The sequence below is a fragment of the Oncorhynchus masou genome, chromosome 31 (assembly GCF_036934945.1).
Source record: "Oncorhynchus masou masou isolate Uvic2021 chromosome 31, UVic_Omas_1.1, whole genome shotgun sequence".
NCBI lineage: Eukaryota > Metazoa > Chordata > Actinopteri > Salmoniformes > Salmonidae > Oncorhynchus > Oncorhynchus masou.
In genome coordinates, this window is record NC_088242.1 from 1,738,595 (window position 1) to 1,760,272 (window position 21,678).

The window sequence follows — 21,678 nt, forward strand, 5'->3', positions numbered from 1 at the left end:
AGCCCCTTCTGCTAAGGAGACGGCTCAGATCATTATCGAGAATGTTTTCCGAATTCATGGCCTTCCGTCTGACGTCGTTTCCGACAGAGGCCCGCAGTTCACGTCTCAATTTTGGAGGGAGTTTTGCCGTTTGATTGGGGCTTCCGTCAGTCTCTCGTCCGGCTTTCATCCCCAGTCTAACGGTCAAGCCGAACGGGCCAATCAGACTGTTGGTCGCATTTACGCAGTCTTTCTTTTCGTAACCCTGCGTCTTGGTCAGAACAGCTCCCCTGGGCAGAGTACGCCCACAACTCGCTTCCTCGTCTGCTACCGGTCTATCCCCTTTTCAGTGTAGCCTCGGGTACTAGCCTCCGCTGTTCTCATCTCAGCTCGCCGAGTCCTGCGTCCCCTCCGCTCAGGCTTTTGTCCAGCGTTGCAGCGCACCTGGAAGGGGGTCAGGTCGGCACTTTGCCGTAATAGGGCGCAGACTGTGAGGGCCGCTAATAAGCGTAGGACCAAGAGTCCTAGATATTGTTGCGGTCAGAGAGTATGGCTCTCCACTCAGAACCTTCCCCTTAAGACAGCTTCTCGCAAGTTGGCCCCGCGGTTCATTGGTCCGTTCCGTATTTCCCAGGTCATTAATCCTGTCGCAGTGCGACTTCTTCTCCCGCGCTATCTTCGTCGCGTTCACCCGGTCTTCCATGTCTCCTGTGTTAAGCCCGTTCTTCGCGCCCCCGCTCGTCCCTCCCCCCCCATCCTTGTCGAGGCGCACCCATCTACAGGGTTCGTAAGATTTTGGACATGCGCCCTCGGGGCCGTGGTCATCAGTACCTAGTGGATTGGGAGGGGTACGGTCCTGAGGAGAGGAGTTGGGTTCCCTCTCGGGACGTGCTGGACCGTTCGCTGATCGATGATTTCCTCCGTTGCCGCCAGGTTTCCTCCTCGAGTGCGCCAGGAGGCGCTCGGTGAGTGGGGGGTACTGTCATGTCTTGTTATGTCTGTTCCTGTCCTTTCTCTTCATTCTCTCTCTCTGCTGGTCTTTTTAGGTTACCTTCTCTGTCTCTCATCCCTCAGCTGTTCTACATTTCCCTAACTAGCTCATTCTCTCTTTCCCCACCTGTTCTCTCTTCCCCCTCTGATTAGGTCTCTATTTCTTTCTCTGTTCCTGCTACTTTCAGTGTCTGATTCTTGTTTGTGTTTTTTGATGCCAGAAGCAAGCTGTCGTCTCGTTTGCTTCCACCTTGTCCTGTCCTGTCGGAGTCTGCATGGCAGGTGCAACCTGCATTATACTACGTTCTTTTGTTCCATTGACTACGTTGGAAGAGGATTTATGCCATTCCTGTTTTTTATTAAAGAACTCTGTTTTCTGTTAAAACCGCGTTTGGGTCTTCACTCAAGTTCATAACAATAACCACAACAATAAGGTTCCATGCCAATGTGATTATCACAGTCAGAAACAGCTGTCCAATGGTATTGGAGGACAACATATAATGTTATTGAATCAATGTACACTAAAAACATATGATGTTATTGAATCAATGTACACTAACAACATATGATGTTATTGAATCAATGTACACTAAAAACATATGATGTTATTTAATCAATGTACACTAACAACATATGATGTTATTTAATCAATGTGCACTAAAAACATATGATGTTATTTAATCAATGTGCACTAAAAACATGTGTGCGGTGAAAATTGGCAACAAGCAAACAGACTTCTTCTCTCAGGGACGGGGAGAGAAACAGGGCTGCCCAATAAGTCCAACACTATTTAACATCTACATTAATGATTTAACAACAGGCAGTAGACTTCTTCTCTCAGGGACGGGGAGTGAAACAGGGCTGCCCAATAAATGAATTGGCCAAAACAGTAGAATAATCTGCCGCACCTGGTTTCACCCTACACATCACTAAAATCAAGGCACTTGGTTTCACCCTACACATCACTAAAATCAAGGCACTTGGTTTCACCCTACACATCACTAAAATCAAGGCACCTGGTTTCACCCTACACATCACTAAAATCAAGGCACCTGGTTTCACCCTACACATCACTAAAATCAAGGCACCTGGTTTCACCCTACACATCACTAAAATCAAGGCACCTGGTTTCACCCTACACATCACTAAAATCAAGGCACCTGGTTTCACCCTACACAGCACTAAAATCAAGGCACCTGGTTTCACTCTACACAGCACTAAAATCAAGGCACCTGGTTTCACCCTACACAGCACTAAAATCAAGGCACCTGGTTTCACTCTACACAGCACTAAAATCAAGGCACCTGGTTTCACCCTACACAGCACTAAAATCAAGGCACCTGGTTTCACCCTACACAGCACTAAAATCAAGGCACCTGGTTTCACCCTACACAGCACTAAAATCAAGGCACCTGGTTTCACCCTACACAACACTAAAATCAAGGGTATGCTGTACACAGATGACCTAGTCTGACCGTTAATCACAGGTTCTGTCTGACTGAATATAATGATATTCCAAAATACTTGCAGAACTCAGGATGACTAATATAAATTATATTTGGACCTATTAGAACACACCAAAAATGACACATATCTAGGACAAAATATCAGCAACACAGGTAGCTATCACATGGCTGTGAATGAGCTGAGAGACAAAGCAATCTATGCCATTAAACGGATAATTAAAATCAAAATTCCAATTAGAAACTCCTATTAACACATGTAGAGAAGAATTGGGCCAATACCCCTCTCCTTTATTAGACTAGAAAAAATTAGCCATCAAATTTTACAACCATCTAAAAACAAGTGACCCCAAAACATTCCATCACACAGCGCTACAATGTCAAGAGATGAAACAAGAGTCCCCTCAGCCAGCTGGTTCTGAGGCTCAGTTCACCAACTCAAACCAACCCCATAGAGCCTCAGGACAGCACTCAGAACATCTGGCCCAACCAAATCATCACAAAGCAAAAATAAAAATATCACCTATTGGAAAGACACCACAGAAAATCAAAGTAAACTTCAATGGTATTTGGCTCTAAACAGACAGTACATGGTGGCAGACTATCTGACCACTGTGACTGATAGAAAACTGAGGAAAACATTGACTAGGTACAGACTCAGTGAGCACAGTCTGGCTATAGAGACCGGTCGTCATAGACAAACCTGGCTGCCCAGAGAGGACAGTCTGGCTATAGAGACCGGTCGTCACAGACAAACCTGGCTGCTCAGAGAGGACAGTCTGGCTATAGAGACCGGTCGTCACAGATAGACCTGGCTGCCCAGAGAGGACAGTCTGGCTATAGAGACCGGTCGTCACAGATAGACCTGGCTGCCCAGAGAGGACAGTCTGGCTATAGAGACCGGTCGTCACAGACAAACCTGGCTGCTCAGAGAGGACAGTCTGGCTATAGAGACCGGTCGTCACAGACAAACCTGGCTGCTCAGAGAGGACAGGCTGTGCTCACTCTGCTCCAGGGAAGAGGTAGAGACAGAGCTACATTTCCTATTACACTGTGACAAATACTAAAACCTAAGAGAATATTTATTTCTAATATCAAATATTTATTGGGTGAAAAGACTAAATGTGCAGTTTTTGCAGCCAAATATGTGTCCTCCTGCCACAACCTGAGGGACAGCCAGTGAAAAGTGCAAAGTAATGTCGATAATATTTCCCATCTTGTTTTGTTTTGTCTTTCATACCAGGTCATGTGTCTTCTCAGTCATGTTGACACTGGTCTACTACCAGGTCATGTGTCTTCTCAGTCATGTTGACACTGGTCTACTACCAGGTCATGTGTCTTCTCAGTCATGTTGACACTGGTCTACTACCAGGTCATGTGTCTTCTCAGTCATGTTGACACTGGTCTACTACCAGGTCATGTGTCTTCTCAGTCATGTTGACACTGGTCTACTACCAGGTCATGTGTCTCCTCAGTCATGTGGACACTGGTCTACTACCAGGTCATGTGTCTTCTCAGTCAGGTTGAGACTAGTCTACTACCAGGTCATGTGTCTTCTCAGTCAGGTTGAGACTGGTCTACTACCAGGTCATGTGTCTCCTCAGTCAGGTTGAGACTGGTCTACTACCAGGTCATGTGTCTCCTCAGTCAGGTTGACACTGGTCTACTACCAGGTCATGTGTCTTCTCAGTCAGGTTGAGACTGGTCTACTACCAGGTCATGTGTCTTTTCAGTCAGGTTGAGACTAGTCTACTACCAGGTCATGTGTCTCCTCAGTCAGGTTGAGACTGGTCTACTACCAGGTCATGTGTCTTCTCAGTCAGGTTGAGACTATTGCTATAATGTAACACTGTTGTTCTCATTGATATTGTTGTTGTAGTTGCTGTTAATGGTAATACCATATCCACTACTACCGCTGTTATGATTACTTTATCACTGTTGTGTACTTTGACAATGTAAGTGATTTAACTTTCTATGTAAATAAAGTCTACTGAATTGAAAGAGAGAGTAGAGATCAAGAGAGAGACAGAAAAACATCTCCAGTGTGTGTGTGTGTGTGTGTTACTTACCATAGACGATAAGCGTGGCGGTACTACTGCGTCTCCTGGCTACATGGTTACGTGCCACACAGGTGTAGTTGGCCGTGTCAGAGAGACGGGCCTGTTTAATAATGAGGTCATGATCAATGGTCATCAGGAAGTTGGAGTCCCGAGATGGGTCTATGGTTTCCTCATTCTTTAACCAGTCAACCTGGGGGGGAGGGGGGGTGAGGCAGGGAGACCAGTTAGAGTCCTGAGCTGGGTCTATGGTTTCCTCATTCTTTAACCAGTCAACCTGGGGGGAGGGGGTGAGGCAGGGAGACCAGTTAGAGTCCTGAGCTGGGTCTATGGTTTCCTCATTCTTTAACCAGTCAACCTGGGGGGGGGAGGGGGGGTGAGGCAGGGAGACCAGTTAGAGTCCTGAGCTGGGTCTATGGTTTCCTCATTCTTTAACCAGTCAACCTGGGGGGGGGGAGGGGGAGGGGGGTGAGGCAGGGAGACCAGTTAGAGTCCTGAGCTGGGTCTATGGTTTCCTCATTCTTTAACCAGTCAACCTGGGGGGTGAGGCAGGGAGACCAGTTAGAGTCCTGAGCTGGGTCTATGGTTTCCTCATTCTTTAACCAGTCAACCTGGGGGGGGGGGGGGTGAGGCAGGGAGACCAGTTAGAGTCCTGAGCTGGGTCTATGGTTTCCTCATTCTTTAACCAGTCAACCTGGGGGGGGAGGGGGTGAGGCAGGGAGACCAGTTAGAGTCCTGAGCTGGGTCTATGGTTTCCTCATTCTTTAACCAGTCAACCTGGGGGGAGGGGGTGAGGCAGGGAGACCAGTTAGAGTCCTGAGCTGGGTCTATGGTTTCCTCATTCTTTAACCAGTCAACCTGGGGGGGGGGGAGGGGGTGAGGCAGGGAGACCAGTTAGAGTCCTGAGCTGGGTCTATGGTTTCCTCATTCTTTAACCAGTCAACCTGGGGGGTGAGGCAGGGAGACCAGTTAGAGTCCTGAGCTGGGTCTATGGTTTCCTCATTCTTTAACCAGTCAACCTGGGGGGGGGGGGGGGGGGTGAGGCAGGGAGACCAGTTAGAGTCCTGAGCTGGGTCTATGGTTTCCTCATTCTTTAACCAGTCAACCTGGGGGGGGGGGGTGAGGCAGGGAGACCAGTTAGAGTCCTGAGCTGGGTCTATGGTTTCCTCATTCTTTAACCAGTCAACCTGGGGGGGGGGTGAGGCAGGGAGACCAGTTAGAGTCCTGAGCTGGGTCTATGGTTTCCTCATTCTTTAACCAGTCAACCTGGGGGGGAGGGGGTGAGGCAGGGAGACCAGTTAGAGTCCTGAGCTGGGTCTATGGTTTCCTCATTCTTTAACCAGTCAACCTGGGGGGTGAGGGGGGAGGGGGTGAGGCAGGGAGACCAGTTAGAGTCCTGAGCTGGGTCTATGGTTTCCTCATTCTTTAACCAGTCAACCTGGGGGGGGAGGGGGTGAGGCAGGGAGACCAGTTAGAGTCCTGAGCTGGGTCTATGGTTTCCTCATTCTTTAACCAGTCAACCTGGGGGGGGGGGGTGAGGCAGGGAGACCAGTTAGAGTCCTGAGCTGGGTCTATGGTTTCCTCATTCTTTAACCAGTCAACCTGGGGGTGAGGCAGGAGACCAGTTAGAGTCCTGAGCTGGGTCTATGGTTTCCTCATTCTTTAACCAGTCAACCTGGGGGGAGGGGGAGGGGTGAGGCAGGAGACCAGTTAGAGTCCTGAGCTGGGTCTATGGTTTCCTCATTCTTTAAACAGTCAACCTGGGGGGGTGAGGCAGGGAGACCAGTTAGAGTCCTGAGCTGGGTCTATGGTTTCCTCATTCTTTAACCAGTCAACCTGGGGGGGTGAGGCAGGGAGACCAGTTAGAGTCCTGAGCTGGGTCTATGGTTTCCTCATTCTTTAACCAGTCAACCTGGGGGAGGGGGGGGAGGGGGTGAGGCAGGGAGACCAGTTAGAGTCCTGAGCTGGGTCTATGGTTTCCTCATTCTTTAACCAGTCAACCTGGGGGGAGGGGGGAGGGGGTGAGGCAGGGAGACCAGTTAGAGTCCTGAGCTGGGTCTATGGTTTCCTCATTCTTTAACCAGTCAACCTGGGGGGGGGGGAGGGGGGTGAGGCAGGGAGACCAGTTAGAGTCCTGAGCTGGGTCTATGGTTTCCTCATTCTTTAACCAGTCAACCTGGGGGAGGGGGAGGGGGTGAGGCAGGGAGACCAGTTAGAGTCCTGAGCTGGGTCTATGGTTTCCTCATTCTTTAACCAGTCAACCTGGGGGGAGGGGAGGGGGGGTGAGGCAGGGAGACCAGTTAGAGTCCTGAGCTGGGTCTATGGTTTCCTCATTCTTTAACCAGTCAACCTGGGGGGGGAGGGGGTGAGGCAGGGAGACCAGTTAGAGTCCTGAGCTGGGTCTATGGTTTCCTCATTCTTTAACCAGTCAACCTGGGGGGAGGGGTGAGGCAGGGAGACCAGTTAGAGTCCTGAGCTGGGTCTATGGTTTCCTCATTCTTTAACCAGTCAACCTGGGGGGGGGGGGGGGGGGGGTGAGGCAGGGAGACCAGTTAGAGTCCTGAGCTGGGTCTATGGTTTCCTCATTCTTTAACCAGTCAACCTGGGGGGGGAGGGGGGGGGGGGGTGAGGCAGGGAGACCAGTTAGAGTCCTGAGCTGGGTCTATGGTTTCCTCATTCTTTAACCAGTCAACCTGGGGGGGGGGGGGGGTGAGGCAGGGAGACCAGTTAGAGTCCTGAGCTGGGTCTATGGTTTCCTCATTCTTTAACCAGTCAACCTGGGGGTGAGGGGGAGGGGGGTGAGGCAGGAGACCAGTTAGAGTCCTGAGCTGGGTCTATGGTTTCCTCATTCTTTAACCAGTCAACCTGGGGGGGGAGGGGGTGAGGCAGGGAGACCAGTTAGAGTCCTGAGCTGGGTCTATGGTTTCCTCATTCTTTAACCAGTCAACCTGGGGGGGGAGGGGGTGAGGCAGGGAGACCAGTTAGAGTCCTGAGATGGGTCTATGGTTTCCTCATTCTTTAACCAGTCAACCTGGGGGGAGGGGGTGAGGCAGGGAGACCAGTTAGAGTCCTGAGCTGGGTCTATGGTTTCCTCATTCTTTAACCAGTCAACCTGGGGGGAGGGGGAGGGGGTGAGGCAGGGAGACCAGTTAGAGTCCTGAGCTGGGTCTATGGTTTCCTCATTCTTTAACCAGTCAACCTGGGGGGGAGGGGGTGAGGCAGGAGACCAGTTAGAGTCCTGAGCTGGGTCTATGGTTTCCTCATTCTTTAACCAGTCAACCTGGGGGGAGGGGAGGGGGGTGAGGCAGGGAGACCAGTTAGAGTCCTGAGCTGGGTCTATGGTTTCCTCATTCTTTAACCAGTCAACCTGGGGGGAGGGGGAGGGGGTGAGGCAGGAGACCAGTTAGAGTCCTGAGCTGGGTCTATGGTTTCCTCATTCTTTAACCAGTCAACCTGGGGGGGTGAGGGGAGGGGGTGAGGCAGGAGACCAGTTAGAGTCCTGAGCTGGGTCTATGGTTTCCTCATTCTTTAACCAGTCAACCTGGGGGGTGAGGGGGAGGGGGTGAGGCAGGAGACCAGTTAGAGTCCTGAGCTGGGTCTATGGTTTCCTCATTCTTTAACCAGTCAACCTGGGGGGGAGGGGGGTGAGGCAGGGAGACCAGTTAGAGTCCTGAGCTGGGTCAGTTAGAGAAGACAGAGAGAACACCACACAGTCAAAGGCACAGACAGACAGACAGACAGACAGACAGACAGACAGACAGACAGACAGACAGATAGACAGACAGACAGATAGACAGACAGGCAGACAGACAGGCAGGCAGGCAGACAGACAGACAGACAGACAGACAGACAGACAGACAGACAGACAGACAGACAGACAGACACACAGACACACAGACAGACACACACACGACGAAAAGAACAACACACACACATATGAACACACCAACAAAGGAGCGCAAACACACAAGTCACCCAGGACTGAGCCAATCCTGCAATGTCCCAACGCTAATAACACTGGATGACATTTACCTAACAAATAAATACGTTTGCTGATATAAATTTGAATATTTCCCTGTCACTCCCGAGGAGGAGGAGTGAAGAGGAGGGATGAAGAGGAGGAGGAGTGATGAGGAGGGATGAAGAGGAGGAGTGAAGAGGAGGGATGAGGAGGGATGAAGAGGAGGAGGAGTGAAGAGGAGGGATGAAGAGGAGGAGGAGTGAAGAGGAGGGATGAAGAGGAGGGATGAAGAGGAGGGGGAGTGATGAGGAGGGATGAAGAGGAGGAGGAGTGATGAGGAGGGATGAAGAGGAGAAGGAGTGATGAGGAGGGATGAAGAGGAGGAGGAGAAGTGATGAGGAGTGATGAAGAGGAGGAAGAGTGATGAGGAGGGATGAAGAGGAGGAGTGATGAGGAGGGATGAAAAGGAGGAGGAGTGAAGAGGAGTAATGAAGAGAAGTGATGAGTGATGAAGAGGAGGAGAAGTGATGAGTAGCGATGAGGCGTGATGAAGAGAAGTGATAAAGAGGAGGAGAAGTGATGAGGAGTGATGACGAGGAGGACGAGTGATGAGGAGTGATGAGGAGAAGTGATGAGGAGTGATGAGGAGAAGTGATGAGGAGTGATGAGGAGAAGTGATGAAGAGGAGGAAGAGTGATGAGGAGTGATGAGGAGTAATGAAGAGAAGTGATGAGTGATGAAGAGGAGGAGAAGTGATGAGGAGCGATGAGGCGTGATGAAGAGAAGTGATAAAGAGGAGGAGAAGTGATGAGGAGTGATGTAGAGGAGGACGAGTGATGAGGAGTGATGAGGAGAAGTGATGAGGAGTGATGAGGAGAAGTGATGAAGAGGAGGAAGAGTAATGAGGAGTGATGAAGAGAAGTGATGATGAGTGATAAGAAGTGATGCGGAGAAGTGAAGAGGAGTGATGAGGAGTGATGAAGAGAATGAGTGATGAAGATGACGATCGATGAAGAGGATGTGATGAGGACACACATACCTCAGCAGGAGGAATGCCCTCAGGGGGTCGACACTGCAACAACACCTCCTGCTCCAATCTCACCTCTCGACTCAGAGGCTCCTGCTCAAAGGCCTTACGCAGGTCTGCAGACAGGGGGCGACAGAGAGTTTTATATTATTGAGTCGTTCATATTTCTCCTTTATTTAACCAGGGAGGCCAGTTGAGAACAAGTTCTCATTTACAACTGCGACCTGGCCAAGATGAAGCACAGAGGTGTGACACAAAACTACAACACAGAGATACACATGGTATAAACTGAGTGTCTGTGTGTGTGTCTGTGTGTATGTGTGTGTGTGTGTCTGTGTGTGTGTCTGTGTGTATGTGTGGGGGGAGGGGATACAATTAGGGTAAGGGGTTAGTGGTTAGGTTTAGGGTTAGGGCTGGAGAAAATAGGATTTTTAATGGAAATCAATTGTAGTCTTCACGAGAATAGAATAACAAAATGTGTGTGAGAGAGAGACTGTGTGTGTGAGCATGTGTGTGCTTGTGTGTGCGTGTGTGTGCCTGTTTGCGTGTTTCTTATGCGGGTCTTTGGGGGCGACAGAGAGTCAGTGTGTGTCTGTCTGTCTGTCTGTGTGTGTGTGTTCCCACAACACATGTCCCTGACATGTGTTCGCATTAAGTCTTGTTTACAAGTATGTGTGTGTTAGTGTCTCTGTCTGTGTGTGTCTGTCTGTGTGTGTCTGTCTGTGTGTGTCTGTCTGTGTGTGTGTTTTAGTGTCTGTCTGTGTGTGTGTGTTAGTGTCTCTGTGTGTGTGTGTCTGTCTGTGTGTGTGTGTCTGTGTGTGTGTGTGTTAGTGTCTGTCTGTGTGTGTCTTCCAGGCATCCAGGTATCTCATCAACAAGCACAGCGTGTCAATCACACCACATCCAGTGGGAGTCATGTGAAGAACATGTATCTGGATGGATGTCAATGAACTGTGTCACAGACACCACAAATACAGACACCACAAATACAGACACCACAAATACAGACACCACAAATACAGACACCACAATCACAGATCCCACCCCCCCCCACACACACACAGACCCCACACACAAAGACACCACAAATACAGACACCACAAATACAGACCCCAATCACAGAGACCCCCCCACACAAAGACCCCCCCCCACACACACATCCCACCCCCCACACGCAGATCCCCACACACACACACAGATCCCCCCACACACAGATCCCCCCCACACACAGACCCCCCCCACACACAGACCCCCCCCCACACAGCCCCCCCCACAGATCCCCCTCCCCACACACAGCCCCCACCACACACGCAGATCCCCCCACACACACAGCCCCCCACACACAGACCCCCCACACACACACAACCCCCACACACACACACACACACAGACCCCCCCCCACACACACAGCCCCCCCACACACAGACCCCCCCACACACACAACCCCCCCCCACACACACACACACACAGATCCCCCTCCCCACACACAGATCCCCCTCCCCACACACAGATCCCCCTCCCCACACACAAAGACTCCCCCACACACACAGACCACCCCCAATACATACACACAGATCCCCCCACACACAGCCCCCTCCCAGCCCCTCCCCACACACAGACCCCCTCCCCACACACGCAGATCCCCCCCCACACACACGCAGATCCCCCCCACACACACAGACCCCCCACACACACACAGATCCCCCCCCACACCTCCCCCACACACACAGATCCCCCTCCCCACCCCCACACACACACACACACACACACAGACCCCCCCCCCCCCACACACACAGACCCCCCAGACTCTCTCTCTGCACCTACATGCGATGTGGACATACGCGCGGCTACTCTTGGTGGTGCCTGCAGAGCTCCAGGCCACACACTGACACCAGTAGTCCTCCAGACCAAACAGTTCCTCCACCTGGGTCCTCGATACAGAGATATCCACCTCCCTCACCACCAGGCCTGGGAGAGAGAGGGGAGAGAGGGGAGAGGGGAGAGGAGAGAGGGGAGAGGGGAGAGACCGGAGAGAGGAGAGAGGGGAGAGACCGGAGAGAGAGAGAGGGAGGGGAGAGGAGAGAGGAGAGAGGGGAGAGGGGAGAGAGGGAGAGGGGAGAGAGGGGAGAGGGGGAGAGGGGAGAGGAGAGAGGGGAGAGGGCAGAGGGAGAGAGGGGAGAGGAGAGAGGGAGAGGGGGAGAGAGGGGAGAGAGGGAGAGATGGTGTGGGGGGAGGGGGAGGGAAGAGGGGAGAGGGGAGAGAGGGGAGAGGAGAGAGACCGGAGAGAGGTGAGACAGGAGAGAGGAGAGAGGGGAGAGGGGAGAGGAGGAGAGGGGGAGAGGGGGATAGGTGAAAGGGGAGAGGGAGAGAGGGGGATAGGGGGAGAGGGGAGAGAGACTGAGATCAGTATATGTTAATGAATGTGTACAGTAGCGATGCGCAGGTTGACTCATGAGGTTGGTTTAGCAATCCCCATGGTGATATCCATGGTGTGGGCTGGTTTAGTAGTCCCCATGGTGATATCCATGGTGTGGGCTGGTTTAGCAATCCCCATGGTGATATCCATGGTGTGGGCTGGTTTAGTAGTCCCCATGGTGATATCCATGGTGTGGGCTGGTTTAGTAGTCCCCATGGTGATATCCATGGTGTGGGCTGGTTTAGTAGTCCCCATGGTGATATCCATGGTGTGGGCTGGTTTAGTAGTCCCCATGGTGATATCCACGGTGTGTGTGCTGGTTTAGTAGTCCCCATGGTGATATCCATGGTGTGGGCTGGTTTAGTAGTCCCCATGGTGATATCCACAGTGTGGGCTGGTTTAGTAGTCCCCATGGTGATATCCGAGGTGTGGGCTGGTTTAGTAGTCCCCATGGTGATATCCATGGTGTGGGCTGGTTTAGTAGTCCCCATGGTGATATCCATGGTGTGGGCTGGTTTAGTAGTCCCCATGGTGATATCCATGGTGTGGGCTGGTTTAGTAGTCCCCATGGTGATATCCATGGTGTGGGCTGGTTTAGTAGTCCCCATGGTGATATCCATGGTGTGGGCTGGTTTAGTAGTCCCCATGGTGATATCCATGGTGTGGGCTGGTTTAGTAGTCCCCATGGTGATATCCATGTGTGGGCTGGTTTAGTTGTCCCCATGGTGATATCCATGGTGTGGGCTGGGTTTAGTAGTCCCCATGGTGATATCCATGGTGGGTGGTAGTCCCCATGGTGATATCCAGGTGTGTGTGTTTAGTAGTCCCCATGGTGATTCCACGGTGTGGGCTGGTTTAGTAGTCCCCATGGTGATATCCATGGTGTGGGCTGGTTTAGTAGTCCCCATGGTGATATCCGAGGGTGTAGTCCCCATGGTGATATCCACGGTGTGGGCTGGTTTGATAGTCCCCATGGTGATATGGTGTGGGTTTAGTAGTCCCCATGGTGATATCCACGGTGTGGGCTGGTTTAGTAGTCCCCATGGTGATATCCATGGTGTGGGCTGGTTTAGTAGTCCCCATGGTGATATCCATGGTGTGGGCTGGTTTAGTAGTCCCCATGGTGATATCCATGGTGTGGGCTGGTTTAGTAGTCCCCATGGTGATATCCATGGTGTGGGCTGGTTTAGTAGTCCCCATGGTGATATCCACGGTGTGGGCTGGTTTAGTAGTCCCCATGGTGATATCCATGGTGTGGGCTGGTTTAGTTGTCCCCATGGTGATATCCGAGGTGTGGGATGGTTTAGTAGTCCCCATGGTGATATCCATGGTGTGGGCTGGTTTAGTAGTCCCCATGGTGATATCCATGGTGTGGGCTGGTTTAGTAGTCCCCATGGTGATATCCATGGTGTGGGCTGGTTTAGTAGTCCCCATGGTGATATCCATGGTGTGGGCTGGTTTAGTAGTCCCCATGGTGATATCCATGGTGTGGGCTGGTTTAGTAGTCCCCATGGTGATATCCGAGGTGTGGGCTGGTTTAGTAGTCCCCATGGTGATATTCATGGTGTGGGCTGGTTTGGGGTAATTTATTATTGTGTGGATGAAGTTTGGGTGGGCCGTGGGTTAAATAAAGACAAAACAATAACTGAAAAATCATTAAATATATAATTCTTGTTCAATTTCTATCTATTGCTTAGATGGAGGTGTTTCATTCCTTATTTTATGCTGTCTGGCATTAGTGTGTAACACTAAGCTTCAGGACCTAGCTGTATGAGCTCCAAATCGCTTACACGCCAAATCGCCAAATGTTTTTTGGGAACAGGCAGAAAAAGTTAACGACGATCCAATGGAGGCAAAACAAAAGGACAATGTCAGAGTTGAATTATTAAGCATTAGAAGAGGATGATAGCAGTGCCGCTATGTTGATGTGTGATGATTGTGAGGAACTATAAAACATTCGACCGTCACAAGACAGGGACAAGACAGGGACTTCAAATCGGCCTATGGCAAGTTAAGGGAACTGTAGCTTACTGTTCAGTTGTGTTAAATGGAAATCTGGAGAATCTTAAGAGAATGCACAGTTAGGGACCGTCTGTAAACGTGCTTTCTTTATCAACATCATAAAAGCTGATAGTATTTCTACCACAGTTAGGGACCATCTGTAAAGGCACCATCTTTATCAGCATCATGAAAGCTGATAGTATTTCTACCACAGTTAGGGACCATCTGTAAAGGCACCATCTTTATCAGCATCATGAAAGCTGATAGTATTTCTACCACAGTTAGGGACCGTCTGTAAAGGCACCATCTTTATCAGCATCATGAAAGCTAATATTATTTCAACCACATAAAATATTGCATTCAAGCTGAACTGAAATCTTATCTGAAACATGTTGGGTCATTTTCACAGCTTTCTATTTCCTTTCAACCATTCAAACTGATGTTATTTTCACAGAAAATCATTCCCGTTTATTTTTTGTTATTGCATTTTCTCCCTGGTTCCTAAAATGTCTTCGCTCAGGGAAAAATCCAGAGATGACAGAGAAATCTTTACTAATGTCAACTTGATTGAAACATTCATTCTATCATTTATTACATTATTCTGGTTTATTTAGTCTGCATATTCTAACACCCAATCAAAATGTCAGAAATTAGAACCAGAAACCTCTAAATCCGGCTACATCACCACTTGTCAAAAAAATAATAATTGATTCCTCTAACAGGCCCTCAGCCTTTCACATATAGCCGGGAGGTTGTATATGGGTCATTAGCGACTGCGGGCAGGTGCGGGTGCGGATGAAAAAACAGCTGACCAGCGTACCACTACAGTACAGGGTTTCTTTATTGTAACGTCTATTAGTGGATGGTTGTGGAAAGTTAAGAGTGAGTGTAGTGTATGAGAATGTGTATTCGTGTCAATGCTCGCGCTCATGAGATTGCGTGTGCGCGCGTGTGTGTGTGTGTGTGTGTGTGTGTGAATTCTTGCGCTCGTGAATGTTTGAGACTATGGGATTGTGTGATTGCATTCTGTGCTCCAGTACTATTCCTGTACCTGTGATCTGGTCGAGGCTCTCTTTGGTCACATGATCGTTCTGGTTGACCCACTCTCCATTACATTTGAAGTATATCTGCGTAGCGGGGGCGGCCCTACAGCGGAGCTGCACCGGACGGTTCTTCACGACGAAACCATCCTCGGGTTCCAGCTGGAACTCTGGGAGAGGTTCTGCCGGGGCGGAGGGGAAGGAGTCTGATACCACCTCGCTGTAGTCACTGGTCTCTAAGGAGAGAAAGAGAGACAAACAGAAAGAGAGAGAGACAGAGAAAGAGAGAGATAGAATGAGAGAGAGAAACAGAGAAATAGAGAGATAGAATGATAGAGAGAAACAGAGAAAAAAAGAGATAGAATGAGAGAGAGAAACAGAGAAAGAGAGAGCGAACCCATTAGAAAATACATTTGCCTAAATTATATAAATGACTCCTTTCTATACAGAAATATATAAACTCAGAAAAAAACTAAACGTCCTCTCATTGTCAACTGCGTTTATTTTCAGCAAACTTAACATGTATAAATATTTGTATGAACATAAGTTTCAACAACTGAGACATAAATTTAACAAGTTCCACAAACATGTGACTAACAGAAATGGAATAATGTGTCCCTGAACAAAGGGGGGGCGGTCAAAATCAAAGTAACAGTCAGTATCTGGTGTGGCCACCAGCTGCAATAAATATTTGCCTGTTCTTGCTGTGAGATGTTACCCCACTCTTCCAAGGCACCTGCAAATTCCCAGACATTTCTGGGGGGAATGGCCCTAGCCCTCACCCTCCGATCCAACAGGTCCCAGACGTGCTCAATGGGATTGAGATCTGGGCTCTTCGCTGGCCATGGCAGAACACTGACATTCCTGTCTTGCAGGAAATCACACACAGAACGAGCAGTATGGCTGTCATGAAGGAGGGTCATGTCAGGTTGAGCCTGCAGGAAGGGAACCACATGAGGGAGGAGGATGTCTTCCCTGTAACGCACAGCGTTGAGATTTGCCTGCAATGACAACAAGCTCAGACCGATGATGCTGTGACACACCGCCCCAGACCATGACGAACCCTCCACCTCTAAATCGATCCTGCTCCAGAGTACAGGCTTCGGTGTAACGCTCCGAAAAAAAATCCTTCGACCATCACCCCTGGTTAAACAAAACCACGACTCGTCAAATAGCACATTTTGCCAGTCCTCTCTGGTCCAACGACGGTGGGTTTGTGCCCATAGGCGATGTTGTTGCCGGTGATGTCTGGTGAGGACCTGCCTTACAACAGGCCTACAAGCCCTCAGTCCAGCCTCTCTCAGCCTATTGTGGACAGTCTGAGCACTGATGGAGGGATTGTTCGTTCCTGGTGTAACTCGGGCAGTTGTTGTTGCCATCCTGTACCTGTCCCGCAGGTGTGATGTTCGGATGTACCGATCCTGTGCAGGTGTTGTTACACGTGGTCTGCCACTGTGAGGACGATCAGCTGTCCATCCTGTCTCCCTGTAGCGCTGTCTTAGAGGTCTCACAGTACGGACTTTGCAATTTACTGCCCTGGCCACATCTGCAGTCCTCATGTCTCCTTGCAGCATGCCTAAGGCACGTTCACGCAGATGAGCAGGGACCCAGGGCATCTTTCTTTTGTGTTTTTCAGAGTCAGTAGAAAGGCCTCTTTAGTGTCCTAAGTTTTCATAACTGTGACCTTAATTGCCTACCGTCTGTAAGCTGTTAGTGTCTTAATGACCGTTCCACAGGTGCATGTTCATTAATTGTCTATGGGTCATTGAACAAGCATGGGGAACAGTGTTTAAACCCTTTACAATATAGATTTACAATAAAGATCTGTGAAGTTATTTGGATTTTTATGAATTATCTTTGAAAGACAGGGTCATGAAAAAGGTCAGTTTTTGTTTTTGCTGAGTTTATATATATATATATATATATAATATATATATAGAGAGAGAGAGAGAACTTCTGTGAGTGTAATGTTTACTGTTAATTTTTATTGTTTATTTCATTTCTGTATATTATCTACATCACTTGCTTTGGCAATGTTAACATGTTTCCCAGGACAATAAAGAGCAATGTTAACATGTTTCCCATGACAATAAAGAGCAATGTTAACATAAAGAGCCATGTTAACATATGTTTCCCAGGACAATAAAGCCCCTTGAAATTGAATTGAATTGAGAGAGCGATGATAGAGAGAGAACCATGGTTAGGAACAGAAGACACAGTCAGTAAGATAGAGGGAGAGTTAGAGAACCATGGTTAGGAACAGAAGACACAAACAGTAAGATAGAGGGAGAGTTAGAGAGAGTGAGCTTGAGAATGGAGAGTGTGTGTGTGTTACAGTAGTGATAGTAATATGAATCTGTGAGCTTGGCACCCTGACCAATCCTTTATAGTCTTGATAGGTTGCACCCCCCTGGTTTCAGTTGTCTGCCCCATCCAGCCTCTCCGGGAGTTACCATGTCCCTCAGACAGCCTCTCCGGGAGGTACCATGTCCCTCAGACAGCCTCTCCGGGAGTTACCATGTGCCTCAGACAGCCTCTCCGGGAGGTACCATGTCCCTCAGACAGCCTCTCCGGGAGGTACCATGTCCCTCAGACAGCCTCTCCGGGAGGTACCATGTCCCTCAGGCAGCCTCTCCGGGACGTACCATGTCCCTCAGACAGCCTCTCCGGGAGGTACCATGTCCCTCAGACAGCCTCTCTGGGAGGTACCATGTCCCTCAGACAGCCTCTCCGGGACGTACCATGTCCCTCAGACAGCCTCTCCGGGAGGTACCATGTCCCTCAGACAGGGTCTGGTGTTTACAAATTATCCTCAGATGTTTTCCCTCTGACACATCGCTCCTGGGTGTGTGTGTGTTGGTGTGTGTGTGTGTGTGTGTGTTAGGGTGTGTGTTGGAGTGTTAGGGTGTGTGTGTGTTGGAGTGTGTGTGTGTTGGAGTGTGTGTGTGTGTTGGAGTGTGTGTGTTAGGGGGGGTGTGTTAGGGTGTTAGGGTGTGTGTGTTTTACTATTAATCTCCATCATTTGGTTACATTCATTTCTGTTAATGTATTAATGACATTGTTTGCAGAGTTCACAACCTGCTACACTTAAACCAGTGTTATTTCATAACCATCATTTACATTGTAAATGTTTTCATTGTCTTTTGTTTGGAGTGCTCTGTGTGAACAATGAGCTGTCTGGTTTCGCTGTCCTGATCATGTTGAGCATATTTTTTATTTTATTTTACCTTTATTTTAGTAGGCAAGTCAGTTAAGAACAAATTCTTATTTTCACGGCCTAGGAACAGTGGGTTAACTGCCTGTTCAGGGGCAGAACAACAGATTTGTACCTTGTCAGCTCGGGGATTCGAACTTGCAACCTTTTGATTACTAGTCCAACGCTCTAACCACTAGGCTACCTTGCCGCCCCATAGAAGTATCTGACCTGCTGCGCAGAAATGTAGGAAAGTGTTTGCGAAATATAATACTATTAGTTCCTCACAGTTTCCTCACAATTTGAAAAATCTATCAAATCAAAAAAAAATCTAATCAAATTTTATTTGTCACATACACATGGTTAGCAGATGTTAATGCGAGTGTAGCGAAATGCTTGGACAGTCTGCAAACATTCTCCCCCCTTGATAACCGCCAATCCTCAGTGTAAAAGAGCAAAGGAAGTTAAAGGCCTCCAGCTGCAATGGCTGATAAACTAACTTCCATTCGCTCATTTCTTTAGCTGCCAATCGATCACAAGTGGGTTTTTTTTTAATGTTTATTTTATTTCGTCTTTATTCAATGTGTTCACATGGCAGAGGCTTTCAACATTTACATTTTTTAATCATTAACCACGTGACGATGATTTTGAGAAACGAAAAGATCGTTATTGAAAAGAAACTGAAATGCACATATGAAAATCAAACTGGAACGGTAGAAATATATAAATTGTAAGCTATATATATATCTATAATATATAAACTGTAAGCTTCCCCTTGAAAATCAACCGCTGCCTAAGGAGTCTTCATTAAAAAGGTTGGATTTCTATAGCGAACTTTAAAGCAAGGTAAGACATGGCTCATAATAACAAATTAACAAACAATTAAGTATGTTTTCAAAATGCATACTGCCTCCTGCTTACATTCAAAAGTGGTATGTGATGCGCTGATAACCTTTAATGACTTCAATGACCAGTTTAGAAATAAAGATAGTAGCTATTTTTTATTCGTGCAGCAAAATGTTGAAATGTGATTTGCATTTACAATTGTTGAGCAATGAAATTGTTTATAAAAGTATGTTTTACTCCAGCAGCAAGCAGCTTAAATAAATTAATAAAATAAATGCTCAAAATAAAAACAAATGTCACAAAAATCACAATCTGGGTCAGGTGGGCATGATTTGAAAGCTTGTTCTATTGCCAACATGACTAGTAGTTATAAAATACGACATGACAGTGTTAGGCTTTCACAAGGCCATTCAGAGAAACAGATCGTCATTTTGGTGAATCGCATAGAAAGGAGTCATGAGTGCTAAAATAAATCATCTGTCTTAAAATCACGAGTTCTCCAGTTGAGGAGTAGCATATAAAATCCGCATGTATGCTGTCCATGTATGATATGTATGCTGTCCATGTATGATATGTATGCTGTCCATGTATGATATGTATGCTGTCCATGTATGATATGTATGCTGTCCATGTATGATATGTATGCTGTCCATGTATGATAGTGGTCAAATGAACATGGAACAAAAAATATAACACGCAACTGGGATATGCATCTGTTGTTTCACTGATACCTTTAAATGTATGATATGTATGCTGTCCATGTAAAAACCAGTCAGTATCTGCTGTGGATCAACATGTACGATACAGCGTGTATGATATTAAATAAAAGGTATGATATGGGTCCGTGGATCAGAAAACCAGTCAGTATCTGCTGTGTCTCAACGTATAACATGACAGCGTGTTAAATAAAAGGTAGGGGCGTGGATCAGAAAACCAGTCAGTATCTGCTGTGGATCAATGACTGGAAATACAGATACAGCGTGTTAAATAAAAGGTAGGGGCGTGGATCAGAAAACCAGTCAGTATCTGCTGTGTATCAACGTGTACGACAGCGTGTTAAATAAAAGGTAGGGGCGTGGATCAGAAAACCAGTCAGTATCTGCTGTGGATCAACGTGTACGACAGCGTGTTAAATAAAAGGTAGGGCGTGGATCAGAAAACCAGTCAGTATCTGTGTGGATCAACGTGTACGACAGCGTGTTAAATAAAAGGTAGGGGCGTGGATCAGAAAACCAGTCAGTATCTGCTGTGGATCAACGTGTACGACAGCGTGTTAAATAAAAGGTAGGGGCGTGGATCAGAAAACCAGTCAGTATCTGCTGTGGATCAACGTGTACGACAGCGTGTTAAATAAAAGGTAGGGCTGTGGATCAGAAATCCAGTCAGTATCTGGTTCCACCATTTGCCTCTTGCAGCACAACACATCTCCTTCACATAGAGTTGATCAGGCTGTTGATTGTGGCCTGTGGAATGTTGTCCCACTCCTCTTCAAGGGCTGTGTGAAGTTGATGGTTATTGGAGGGACCTGGAACACGCTGTCGTACACGTCGATCCAGAGCATCCCAAACATGCTCAATGGGTGACGTGTTTGGTGAGTGTGCAGGTCATGGAAGAACTGGGACATTTTCAGCTTCCAGGAATTGTGAACAGATCCTTGTGACATGGTGCCGTGTATTACCCTGCTGAAACATGAGGTGATGGAGGAGGATGAATGGCACGACAATGGGCCTCAGGATCTCATCACGGTATCTCTGTGTACTCAAATTGCCATCGATAAAATGCAATTGTGTTTGTTGTCTGTAGCATTATGCTCAATTCCCATGGAGGCCATGGAAGAACTAGGACATTTTCACCACCACCATGGGGGCTCTCTGTTCACAACGATTGACATCAGCAACCACCATACCATGCAACCATACCATAACCCCACCACCATGGGGCTCTCTGTTCACAACGTTGACATCAACAAACACCATACCATAACCACACCACCACCATGGGGCTCTCTGTTCACAACGTTGACATCAGCAACCACCATACCATAACCCCACCACCACCATGCGGCACTGTTCACAATGTTGACATCAGCAAACACCATACCATAACCACACCACCACCATGGGGCTCTCTGTTCACAACGTTGACATCAGCAAACACCATACCATAACCCCACCACCACCATGGGGCTCTCTGTTCACAACGTTGACATCAGCAAACACCATACCATAACCACACCACCACCATGGGGCTCTCTGTTCACAATGTTGACATCAGCAACCCGCTCTACACGCTGTCTGCCATCTGCATTAGAGTTGAAAGCGGGATTCATCCGTGAAGAGCTTCTCCAACGTGCCATTGGCCACTGAAATCGGTTACGACGCAAAACTGCAGTCAGGGTGAAGGTCACTGGTGAGGATGACGAGCAGATGAGCTTCCCTGAGACGGTTTCTGACAGTTTGTGCAGAAATAATTTGGTTGTGCAAACCCACAGTTTCATCAGCTGTCCAGGTGGCTGGTCTCAGACGATCCCGCAGGTGGAGAAGCCAGATGTGGGCTCCCGAGTGGTGCAGCGGTCTAAGGCACTGCATCTCAGTGCTAGAGGCATTAATACAGACCCTGGTTCAATTCCAGGCTGTATCACAACCAGCTGTGATTGGGATTCCCATAGGACGGCGCACAATTGGCCCAGCGTTGTCCAGGTTAGG

General features: G+C 48.4%; 1 protein-coding gene across 1 annotated transcript in view; it reads right to left on the minus strand.

Annotated features, from left to right (window-relative positions):
* LOC135524870 (netrin receptor UNC5B-a-like) overlaps positions 1 to 20,636 on the minus strand; it is a 41,581-nt gene extending 20,945 nt beyond the window's left edge. The window contains exons 1-5 of the mRNA XM_064952725.1: positions 20,456 to 20,636; positions 14,946 to 15,170; positions 11,302 to 11,445; positions 9,490 to 9,593; positions 4,502 to 4,682 (exon numbers count right to left, since the gene is read on the minus strand). Coding sequence (XP_064808797.1) covers positions 4,502 to 4,682; positions 9,490 to 9,593; positions 11,302 to 11,445; positions 14,946 to 15,170; positions 20,456 to 20,636 — 835 coding nt within the window. The remainder of the gene's footprint in view (positions 1 to 4,501; positions 4,683 to 9,489; positions 9,594 to 11,301; positions 11,446 to 14,945; positions 15,171 to 20,455) is intronic.
* Positions 20,637 to 21,678: the final 1,042 nt, after the last annotated feature.